Raw genomic sequence first — 12,395 nt, 5'->3', positions numbered from 1 at the left:
GGCTTCTTTCACTTAGCATATTTTCAAAGTTCATCTCTGTTATAGCATGTGTTAGTACTTCATTCCTTTTTATTGACGAATGAGATTCTATTGTGTGGATATATTACATTTTGTTTATCCATTCATCAGTTGATGGACATTTGAGGTGTTTTGCTTTGGGACTCTTATGAGTAATGCTGCTATGAACATTTGTGTATAAAAGGGCACATCGTATGATCCCATTTATACGAAATGTCCAGAGTAGGCAAATCCGTAGAGAGGGGAAGTAGATTAGTGGTTGTCAGGGGCTGGGAGGAAGGGAAATGGGGGGTGACTACCTATAGGTACAAGATTTCCTTTTGGGATGATGAAATGTTGTAAAATTAGGTAGTGGTGACGGTTGCAAAATATTTTAAGCATACCAAAGACCACTGAATTGTACACATTGTAAGGGTGAATTTCATGGTGTGTGAATTATGTCTCAATAAAGCTGTTATTTAAAAAAATTTCATTAAAAATATATGTTCACCATATATAAAAAAAGAGAGCACCTGATAGCATATGCAGCTTACTATCAAAAGGAGACACATTTTGCCTTGAGAAGGGTTTCGGTAATGTTTTTAATCTATTTCCATTTTAAGTATAGTGTACTTCACTCTTATTCTGCTCCGCATTTGTGATTGAATTTGACTCTCAAATTATTCAAAGAGCTGTGTAGACTTTTAAAAGGCAGTAGAAACAATGGGAAAAAGCAGAGATAGCTCAAAGGTTGTAGAGTTGTACTGATGCTGAAAAATCAATGAGATTAACCAAGAAATTGGCTCAATAAGAAACCAGGGACTCCCAAAGGGGGTTTTACAATTCAGAAACAGGAAAAAATTAGAAACCAGTTTATTTGCAATTTGCATAGATTCCTCTACTTTGTGAGGTTTAGTATAATTGAAATGTATTGCAATTTTCAGGAACATTACCTACAAATTGATATTAGGTGGTCTATAGCTTGTAATTGATGTGCTTCATGATAAAGATGGCAGTAATGATGTTTTAAATATTCTAGTGCTCATTGGATTTCATTTTTGCAGGCAATTTGCAGCTCCTCTGAGTAAAATATTTATATTCAATTACAGAGTCTGATAAATAGGATTTCCCCCACCCCACCCCTTCTAATCACTGCAAAGTATTAATAGTGCTTTCTTACGGCCGATTTCTTGCAGGGAGCAGATAAGATTATAGCCTCATTTCTTTCAAAACCTCAGCAGCATCTCCTTCTGGTAGCCATTTAGATACTTTCTTCCACCTCTTTGACTTCAGATGACACGACCTTGCCATCCACTACTTCTTGCACGACTGTCTTAATCTTCCTGGTTTTCTTTATATCTGAATTCATATTAAACATTAAATGTTAATTCAGGCACATGACTCTACTGATTTATAATATTCAACTTTAAATTATTATTCTTTTTACTTATTTCCTTCTTTTAGAAAAATATGTTACACCCATCCTCTTTCTCAAAAAATCTTAAGTCCATTTTATAAATAGATACAGAAAATGTGCTTCTCCCCAAATTTACAAATATCCTACTCTTATAAATTCAAGGAATAAATGATCTTGAATTTAAGTGGAATTCAGATTTTGTCTTGTTTTTCCTTTTCAGGATCTCAGATGTCTCAAGATAGCAATAGCAGAGGCCGAGAAAATCACCCCGTTCTGAGGAGTGTGCCCAAGTTCCCACATAGAGGGTTTCTTTATGCCATGTACAAGATTTTTAGAATCCCTGGTGTCATATCTGCTCTTTTGAGAATTGGCCTTTGCTATGGTTTGAATGTGTTCCCTAGAGTTCATGTGTGGAAAACTTAATCCCCAATGTAACAGTGTTGGGAGGTGAGGCCTACTAAGAGGTGATTAGATGATGAGGGCTCTGCCCTCATGGATGGATTAATGTGGTTACCATGGGAATGGGTTAGTTATTGTGAGAGTGGTCTAGTTATAAAAGCAAGATCAGCCTTCTTTTTCTCTCTGGCTCTCATGCACACTCTTTTGTGCTTCTACTTTCTGCCATGGGATGACGCAGCAAGAAGGCCCTCACCAGATGTTGGCACCTTGATATTGGACTTTCTGGCCTCCAGAACTGTGAGCCAAGTAAACTTCTATTGTTTGTAAATTATTCAGTCTCAGGTATTCCATTACAGGAGCAGAAAACAGACTGAAACAGCCTCACTTTACTTTTTATCCATGGGAGATAGTTATTGGAAAGCAGCTGAGTGTCATAGAAAATGTGCAAAAATTTAGAACTTACCTCTCTCTTCCAGGGTGCTTAACTGATATTCTGTAGTTCTGTTTTGTTTTTTTTTTAATGAAAAGAAGAAAAAAGAAACAGAAAAAAGGATTATTGCTGTTTTGAAAATGGAATGCACTCTTGTTTTTTATATTTCAAAGTCCAAGTGAATGTGTTTTAATGCTTTCATGTATCTTTCCCTTTTACATTGCTTGTTATTGCAAACTTGAGCGTTTTACTTTTTAACTTGAAAAATACATAGCTTTAAAACTGACCAGTTTAATATAAGCTAAGAAGTTCCTCTAATTAAAGTAACAAAATTACAATGGAAGTTTAAATCTTGTGTTCTCTTGTTGATATTCTTAGGTATGGTATCTGAAGACAGTTGCTGCTGCCACACTGATGATTCTGGCTCCCGTGGACCTCAGCAACTTATTTTCTAATTCATGAGCTCTCAATTAGAATTTCCAAAAGGCTGTTATGCCTTCAATTATATATTAATGATGAAAATTAATATCAGCATAATCTATCATTTGGAGAATTATCTTCTAACTCAGTCCTATCACATGATCTCAAGGCTGTACTTGATATTTTGGGCGTGTGTCTACTTTTTGGTATATTTTCGTTTTGGTGGTGGTGGTGAGGCGCGTGTGAGTATAATTACTTCTGTCTTAGGGATTGCATTGGTGCTGGGTAATGAGTGACAGGGACATTAAAATAGAAGTGCATACAGACATTGACACCTATTCCTTGATTCTAAGAGTCTTACCTTACGTCTTCTCCTTCCAGAAGGCGGCGGTAAGTAGCAATTTCCTGCTCAAGCCGAGTCTTTATGTCAAGAAGGATATGGTATTCATTGTTCTGGCGTTCCATGTCACTCCGAATCTGCATCAGTTGGGCCTCCAGAGAGCTCAACAGCGACTGGAGGTTGGCTAACTGGCTGCTGTAACGGGCTTTGGTCTCCTCTAGGGTGTGCTCCAAAGACTCTTTCTATGAGCACAAGAAAAATAGGGCATTTCTTGTCTAAGGACTTGATTCAAGAGATGGGTCAATTTTAATTTATTTTGAGAAGGGTCTCTGCAGTTCATCACTGTGGGCATGGTGTGTATTTCTAGCTCCATCTCCCACTCTTCCCAACTAGGCAACCTCAGCCAGCCAGCTAGGATCATTAGCTCTTGGGGTTTTTCTTTGCTTGTAGCTTTGCACCCACTGTTCTCTCAGTGCAGCACATTGTAGAATTGTTCTCAATATTTGCTTCCCCACCATGTGAAGATGTTATACCTCTCACTCCTTCATCAGACCTGGCCATGTGATCTGTGGCATTTCTCAGTTGCAGGATTAGATTCCTTTAATCCATTGACACCTGGCTGGGTCATGTGACTCTCTTTGGTTAATGAAATGCCGGTCAAACTGACAAATGCCTTTTCTTTTTCTTTTTTTTTTTTTGAGACGGAATGTTGCTCTGTTCCCCAGGCTGGAGTGCAGTAGTGCGATCTCGGCTCACTGCAACCTCTGCCTCCTGGGATCAAGCGATTCTCCTGCCTCAGCCTCCAGTAGCTGTGATTATAGGCACACACCATCATGCCCAGCTTATTTTTGTATCTTTAGTAGAGATGGAGTTTCACCATATTGGCCAGGCTGGTCTCGAACTCCTGACCTCAAGTGAGCCTCCTGCCTTGGCCTCCCAAAGGACAAATGCTTTTTCTAAGGAGAAGCTTTAAGAGCTATCAAGTGGCCCAACCATTGCTCTTTTCTTTCTGCCAGAACACTGGCTTGTCCTAGGTAGGGCCTACCCCTTTAGCCTTGCCCTTGGAAAGGAAATGTCATGATGGATGTAGTATTGTGGCTGCAGGCCACTGTGGTTTGAGGGATTCTGGTTACCACAGCATAATTTGTCGTGGGCTGGCTGGTTTGCTTGGCCTGGAATGTCTCTAGTTCATTCTCCAGCTTAAAATTGTATCTTAAATTTTAAGATCTGGTATAATGGACACATACAGGGGAATAGCAGACACGGGGGCCTAACAGAGGCTGGAGGGTAGGAGGAGGGAGAGGATCAGGAAAAATAACAAATGGGTATTAGGCTTAATACCTGAGTGATGAAATAACCTGTACAACAAACCCCCATGACACAAGTTTAACTATATCATAAATCTGCATATTACCCCTGAACTTAAAAGTTATAAAAATATCTGGTTTAAATGCCACTTTCCCTGTGAAATCTTCCAGATTTACTCTTTCCTCTGCATACATGCAGTACATTGCCCTTTCCTCGATTTCTCTCTGTCCTTTGATTATAATCAGTTGTTCGGCCTCTTTCCCTGCCAGCTCTGCAAGGGGAAGGGTTATTTCTTGTAGGTCTTTGCATTTCTAAGTTCCTAACAGAGGACCTTGGTAAACACATACTGGATTGAGAAAGAGAAGTTAGATGTGGTTTACCATGCTGAGATGGGACTGGAGGTCTATCTCGAGGCTCTGGGAGGTGCGTCTCAGCTCTGTTAGTTCAACCTCAGTTCCTTTTAATTCTTCAGTGTTCACTGTGACCTGTTGCTGCAGAACTTCAGTCTACAAAGTGCCGAGAGTGAAAAAAAAAAAAAAAACAGTTGAGGGATGGAAATAAGAAAGAAAAGACAGAAAGAGAAAGAAAGAATGAACAAATGAAGAAGAAACTGAGTTATCTCTTTCTGGAGGAAAGCTTCTACACATTTGCTCACACTTTACAATTGTGCAGTTACCTGTCTCTCAAACTGTTCTTTGGCCTCTTGAAGGTTCTTCTGGGCCATGACTTCATACTTCTGCCTCATTTCATTCATGATGGCACCAAGGTTCAGGCCTGGAGCAGCATCAACCTCCACAGTGACAGTGTTGCCCAGATGCTTGTATAGACCATCGACTTCCTATGAAAGTGAAAATTCTGATTGATTTTAGTCTGAAGCACATTCTCAGATAAGGTTGGGCAGAAAAGACATAAGAAGTCTCATGACCTCTTTCATTGGCAATGAGTAAAAAAGAAATAAAATAATAACTTGTGGTGGGCTTATTGTGGTCCAGGTACTGCTCTAAGTCATTTAACCTACAACAACATTATGAAAAGAAGGCGGGGCTTGTATCACTATTGTCATCATCATCATCTCTGTCATTACCACCACCAACTCTTCCCCCTTCTCCTGTTTCTCCTGCTCCTCCTATTATTATTATTATATAGAACCATTCTATCATTTCCAATACCACTTCTGAATATTTTCTTACCTCTTGATGCTCTTTTTTGAGGAGAGCTAGGTCTTTATTCAATTCTTCAACTTGAATCTCCAAATCTGTTTTATGTAGGGTTAGGTCATCAAAGACCTTATGCAGGCCTTGGAAATCAGCTTCCACTGTTAGGCGTATTCCCCTCTCGGTCTCATACCTGGGAATTAATTAGTATACAGAGATAACTGGTCCTTCTGTAGCCATTATAAGAGAGAGAATCTAATATAATGAGATAGGTTTTTAAATGTGGCTTATGAGGAGATCAATTTCAATACTTCATAATGTCTGCCTTTATACATTCATGATGAAATGTACATAAGAACCTAGGAATGTACATAAGAACCTAGGAAATGTACATAAGAACCTAGGAATCAGACAATTTGCTCAATAATATAATCTCTATAATTTGGAGTGACTGGAAAAAGGCAATCTGAAATAATTTTGAGCACTTCTAAATTCTAGAATTTATCTTACAAGAAATTAAATTGTGTTAATTATTGTGTTGGCAAAGGGTTCTCATTATTGATATTAAATACTTTTACTTAATGAATGTACATGATCAATTTATTTTTATAACTTTGTGAACTGAGGCATCCAAAGTGACTTATCTCAAACAGCTCTACATCCTCCTCTACAATCTTACATACGCTCTCTGTCTCTCTCACTGTATGTATATATGTGTGTGTGTGTGTGTGTGTGTGTGTGTGTGTATTTGAGACAGGGTACCACTCTGTCACCCAGGCTGGAATACAGTGATGTGATCATGGCTCCCTGCAGCCTCAACCTCCTGGGCTCAAGCAATCCTCTCACCTTAGCCTCCCAAGTAGCTGGGACCACAGGTGTATGCCACCACGCCCAGCTACTTTTTTTGTATTTTTGTGTAGAGACGTGGTTTCGCCATGTTGCCCAAGCTGTTCTCAAACTCCAGGACTCAAGCAAACCGCCTGCCTCAGCCTCTCAAAGTGCTGGATTACAGGCATTAACCACCACGCCCTGCCCAATTTCCTAAAATATCCAGCTTTAAAAAGTGACAATGCAATGGGACACTCAGTGCTAGGTAAAATTGTAACTAATGCACCTTTACTGCTTTAATCTTTGGATTTGATTTCCTATTTCCTTCTAGTTAATCTCTTGGAGCATTAAAAGGCTACTCTTCTAACCACAAAAGGCTTTTTGGTGTTAATGCATTGTACAAATTCAGGATGAAGATGCCCTAGTGTGGAAGCTGTTTGTAAGGAACAGCTCTGGTCACATGTGGTGTGATGACTACAGAGAAAGTAAACACAATTTTTTCTTTTTTTTTTGAGACAAGGTCTCACTCTGTCACCCAGGCTGGAGTGCAATGTCACGATCTCGGCTCACTGAAACCTCCGCCTCCCAGGTTCAAGTGATTCTCCTGCCTCAGCCTCCCAAGTAGCTGGGATTACAGACATGTGCCACCACACCCGGTTAATTATTATAGATTGGTCCTGATTCTTTGGTTGGCCAGACCATCCTGTAAAACACTGGCAAACCAGAAATCATCAAGAGTCACCCCTGGAACTTGGGTCATACACTTGCAGGTACTTGAATGAACATGGAGAATTACCTGGAGAATCACCAAGGGTAGACTTAAGACTCTCTTTAGATAACAGAAAGGCACTTAGGGAGAAGGAGAACTGTAAATTGCTTTCTTATTACTCCAAAGGGCAGAATTAGGTTTAGTGGGTTAAAAGGTAGATACCAGGTTACTAAAAAAAAAACTTAGCAACCAGTAATAACAAAGGAGAATAGTAGTTACTGGAGGTGTTCAGTTACATGCCAGGGGATCAAGAGAGAAGGTCATCCCTGAGTGCTGGGCTAGCTCCTAACACGTAGCTTCTAACCTCCTTTAGGCTTCAGGATTCTGGAAACATTGAACCGTGGTTCCTTTACCAACAATGATATGGAAAGCTGATTATCTGGAAGGACTACTAAAGGAATTCTTTTTCAGAAACTTTTGCCACATATTAGGGAACCTACTTCAGTCTGAAGTCCTCAGCAGCCAGTTTAGCATTATCAATTTGCAGGACACATCGAGCATTTTGCAGTTGAGCATCCTTAATCTGGAAAATACATGAGAAAGAATGACATTTTCTTTTTTAAAAATTTATTTATTTATTTATTTAGACAGAATCTTGCTCTGTTGCCCAGGCTGGAGTGCAATGGTGCGATCTTGGCTCACTGTAACCTCTGCCTCCCAGGTTCAAGCGATTCTCCTGCCTCAGCCTCCCGAGTAGCTGGGGTTACAAGCATCCACCACCATGCCCGGCTAATGTTTGCATTTTTAGTAGAGATGGGGTTTTGCCATGTTGGCCAGGCTGGTGTTGAACTCCTGACCTCAGGTGATCCACCCGCCTCGGCCTCCCAAAATGCTGGGATTACAGGCGTGAGCCACCACGCCCAGCCAAGAATGACATTTTCAATTGGATAGGTGTTTACAAGGATTTAGTTTATCTCCAGCTGCAGTGACTATTATGTAAAAGATGATGTTTATTTCAAGCATTTCTACAAGAAAATATAGAAAAAATAATGACATGGGTGTTTAACATAATAGAGTCATAAAATGCAACCCTAGATGCCCCAGGGTTTGGTCTACTTTCTTGTGATTTTACAGAAGGAGAATTTAACTTAACTTGAGTCATCAGAACTTACTGAGTGCCTCGCCTTTGATGTTTCGGCTTATAACATTTCTTTTAGCCCCTCTGGTCTGGTGAGCTCCCATTCCTCCCTCATGTCTCAGGTTCGACAACATTGCTTCAAAGGAGCCTTCACAGATGCTCTCAAAACTGAACTGGATGATCTGCCTGTGGTCTCATTATCCCTCTGTGTGCTGGTCCCTCTGTCCATCCCTGTTTCCTCATAAATCACATTGTGTCCACCATACTATTCCTCAGTGCCTAGCATGGTGCCCAGCACCTAGTTAGTGTCATTCAGTATTGGCTGAATGAAAGAACATGATACATAAAAGAACTAAATGCATGATGGATGCATATAGATGAAAAATCTACTTGCAGAGGATGTTGCAATGACATTTCTCTTTCAATGGATCCAGTTTTGGAGAGGGCTGCTCCCTACGGTTGGGACTGTCCAGCTCAATGGGACGGATGGCCTGTGCCTGTGTATTTGAGATGAGCCAAAGTAGAGTCAGAAACATGAGACAGGTGTGGTTCGAACATTTTTAGTGAGAGCCTAAGAAGGAGGAACTTTATTCCGGAAGGGCAATCTAAATACCGTTGCTTCACACGCCCATAGTTTCTAAAATTCCAAAGCAACTTCCCATAGAGTCCGAATCAAATTGCTCTGATGTTTAGCACAACTCAAGAAAAATAGACTTGCTGGTAAGTAAATGGGCTTTACTCTAAAGGAGTATGAATCTTAACACAGAAATGACAGTGAACACTTTTTCTGGATTAGATAAGAACTTTAATTCGAAGCAAGTGCTCTGTGTCATATATGAAATGTTCACTTAGGAGCAAAGTCTTCTGCTTCTATTCCATGCAACTGATAAAATACAGAGCTCCACCCTTTTTTTGATGACATAGGAGGAGGTTGTGATATGATTGCAATAAACATGAATTGGGGGCAATAGAATATTTTATTACTGTAGAATTAGTTTCTGAACTGCTTGATGCTGATGGTCATGTTATTAAACAGGGCACTTAAAAATCACAGGCATCATTAAGACCCATATTCCTGCCACACTGTTTCCACCCAGAATCACTTTGTTATTTAAATCTGCAGTACAGGATTCTAATGGTCATACCTTATAATATTTACTTAAATAAAAGGAGAAAAGTCTTTGAATTGACTGGGGTTTCAAAACTTGAGGACTAGATGAAAAACTAAGATTTATCACATAATTAATTTTTAGCTCTTTTCAGAAAGATTGCTCACTATACATTTAGCCCTGATGTGGTAGGCTGTGACAAAGATTTATTTTATTCCGGAGGATAAAATGTTCATATTTTGTATATAATTATATTAAACATTAAAAATAGCATGATTTAAGGTCATCCTATTGTACAGTCTAAAGGTAGATGAAAGAATTTTTGTAGATGTAACATTTTAGCCTAATTGGCTTTACAACGTCCATTTGGACCTGCCTAACATAGATAACCTCTTGATTTAACTTTCAGCTAAACACAGACTAGGAAACACAGGCGTCATCTCTCACCTGATTTCGCAGCTCTTCAATTTGTTTGTAATACGCGCTGTAGTCACGACCAGCCCTCGGGGCGTTGGTTTCGTACCACTGCTTGATCTGCACTTCAAGTCTGGAGTTGGACTGCTCCAGGGTCCGCACCTTTTCTAGGTAGCTCGCTAGACGGTCATTTAGGTTCTGCATGGCCATTTTCTCATTGCCAACAAACAGGTCCCCGCCACCGGTGAGGTCGCTCCCATAGTTCACCGTGTGTCTGGAGTTGGAGATGCGGATGCCTCGGCCTCCAGCACCCCCATAAACGCTGGGTGTCATCCCGAGGCGCTGCGTGCCCACTGTACTGACTACAGAGGCCTGCAAGGAGTTGCTGAGGCTTCTGTGGAAGCTTCTGCGACTGAAATCCATTGCAGATTCCAGGAGGGAGCACCTGTAGCTTCAGGATGGTTGGGGCAGAGTGTGTCTCATGGAGGGTGTTGAGCTAGCCTTTTATGAAGTCCACAGGCAAGAAACTCCTCCTCTGCTGACATGTCACTAGGATTGGCACCACGGTCCACCTTGCCTTGCTTCCACGCCCCCCCCTTTGTATAACAATATGTTAATATGTTTAATTCAATTCCAGAAAATAGCACTAGAGGCATTTATTGGAGGCTTTTATCAGGGGCAACTTTTTTTTTTTTTTTAAATTAAACAGGTAACAAAAGGAAACAGGAAGGTGTGTTCTTTTAGCCCATGCACCTGCCTTGGCAGGTTTTTTTCATCCTAACATACACATAAAGAATATTTATAATCCTCATGTATAATTTAGGTATGTAAAAAGGCAGATGTGCCTACATAACTGAAAGTCACAATGGAGATAAAGGACAATGGTTTATTTGTATTGAGGAGTTGCTCTTCAGAACCTCTGTTTCATGCTTTACTTGTGTTTGGTTTTTAAGTTTATTCTGTTTTGGACATCTTATTTTATAAGACTATTAATATATTTTGTACAGACACAAAACCTCAAATCCCTAAACCAGGAATGAAACCATTGTACATTTGGAGATGTAGTTTGGGGATATGAATTAAATGAATTTAGCTGAGTGATGGACTAGATGATTTGGGAGGTTATTTTCTTTCTATTTCTAATGTTCTATGACTAAATAATGCATTTTAGGTTTCTAGTCACTGCCTGGCTTCAAGCCCTGTTACCCAGACACTTACAATAAATCGCACAGTGCTTTGCACCTGGCATGGTACCAGGATGGGTCTCCTCTTTTGTATAAGGCCAGCTAAACACCCACCATGAGACAGACTCTGCCCCATCCATCCGGAATCTACTTACAGGTCCTCCTTCTAGAATCCCCAGTGGATTTTAATTGCAGAAGCTTCCACGGAAGCCTGATCATCCTTGTATGTCCCCACAATCACAGCAGGAGTGGCTGTATGTATAGGAAGTGGGGCAGGCGGGGCCTTGGGACTACACTCAGCATCCAGGGTTGGGCTGGAGGCAGCTGCTTGCGTGTGGACCTCCAGACACATGGGCGTGATCTCACCAGTGGGAATCTGATTGTAAGCACCCAATAAATGCCTGAGTCACTTGCTTCCCTTCATTCAAACCCCCTGGCTGAGAATTCACACCTCCCATGAAGCAAGTAAATCACTTCCTTAATCAAGTTAATTAGAAGGGATTGGAAAAGTCACTAAAAACATCTAATTAACTGTCATCCTGATACTTTAATGGAATTGAGATTTGTATATAATTAAAGCAAGCAAGCAAGTAAATGCAAAAATAAAAAATTGGAATTTACTTGTCTTATTTTAGAGGCTTATTTGTTGTTGCTGTTGTTCTGAAAGCCAATCACTTAAAAAAAATTTTTTGAGCTTTTAGAAACCAGTGGCTTTTTTACTTTTGAGTTTAAATTTTTTTACAGACAACTTTCTTCTAAAATAAGGTCAGATCACATTATTTCTCTCTTATGAACAGTATACTTTAAAATAATACATTGTGTTTGATTTTATCTCAGTTATATCACAGAAATAAAAATTGAGATAAAACGGGATCTACTTTATGCATTTTATGGTATATGTGTGGACAGCTCTTACATTTTTATCCATTCATGTATTCATCAGCCAGTACTGAGCACTCACCACCAATGACTGGACTGGTAGCAAGAAGACCTTGCTAACTTATTAGAGTTATAAATTCCTTTGTTAATAGATGTCACAGCTAAACTCTGTAGCAGAGAAGAACTTTTTATAAACACATGAACTATGTTCTTTACACATATATTCAAAGATGAATTGCTTTTTGTGTTGATTAATGGGGTAGGAGGAGATTGTTAGATTAAAGTCATTGGAAAATTATACTATTTAAATTACACACGTTTTATAGTAAGTTGGTCTCAGCCAAGAGTTTCATATGCTAACACATGATCAAAGTGTGTAGAAGCATTATTTATTGATTGATTGATTTTTGAGACACAGTCTCTATCTGTCGCCCAGGCTGGAGTGCAGTGGCTGCGATCTCGGCTCACTGCAAGCTCTGCCTCCCGGGTTCACGCCATTCTCCTGCCTCAGCCTCCCGAGTAGCTGGGACTACAGGCACCCACCACCACGCCCAGCTAATTTTTTTGTATTTTCAGTAGAGACGGGGTTTCACCATGTTAGCCAGGATGGTCTCGATCTCTTGACCTCATGATCTGCCCACCTTGGCCTCCCAAAGTGCTGGGATTACA

At 40.1% G+C, this 12,395-nt stretch overlaps 1 protein-coding gene across 1 annotated transcript; it reads right to left on the bottom strand.

Moving 5' to 3' along the window:
- Positions 1–840: 840 nt before the first annotated feature.
- On the bottom strand, positions 841–10,144 carry KRT20 (keratin 20, type I). Its single transcript, XM_011998858.1, has 8 exons — positions 9,697–10,144; positions 7,503–7,585; positions 5,502–5,658; positions 4,988–5,149; positions 4,692–4,817; positions 3,025–3,245; positions 2,277–2,314; positions 841–1,356 (listed from the first exon to the last, which is right to left on the bottom strand). Exons 1-8 carry the CDS (start codon positions 10,084–10,086, stop codon positions 1,259–1,261), a joined length of 1,275 nt encoding a protein of 424 aa, XP_011854248.1. The 5' UTR covers positions 10,087–10,144; the 3' UTR covers positions 841–1,258.
- Between the last annotated feature and the right edge of the window lie 2,251 nt (positions 10,145–12,395).

Source organism: Mandrillus leucophaeus, unplaced genomic scaffold (assembly GCF_000951045.1).
Source record: "Mandrillus leucophaeus isolate KB7577 unplaced genomic scaffold, Mleu.le_1.0 Scaffold58, whole genome shotgun sequence".
Taxonomy (NCBI): domain Eukaryota; kingdom Metazoa; phylum Chordata; class Mammalia; order Primates; family Cercopithecidae; genus Mandrillus; species Mandrillus leucophaeus.
Note: the sequence above shows the minus strand (reverse complement) of the source record. Positions and strands in the feature narration are given on the sequence as shown.

What these genes read in the sequence shown, in the direction of transcription:
- KRT20 (XM_011998858.1), bottom strand. Translation starts at nt 10,086, where the DNA reads ATGGATTTCAGTCGCAGAAGCTTCCACAGAAGCCTCAGCAACTCCTTG. An exon ending in CTGGAAGGAGAAGACGTAAG is followed by an intron (nt 2,315 to 3,024) that starts GTAAGACTCTTA and finishes AAAACAAAACAG; the next exon opens with AACTACAGAATATCAGTTAA. An exon ending in AAGCACCCTGGAAGAGAGAG is followed by an intron (nt 1,357 to 2,276) that starts GTAAGTTCTAAA and finishes ATATGAATTCAG; the next exon opens with ATATAAAGAAAACCAGGAAG.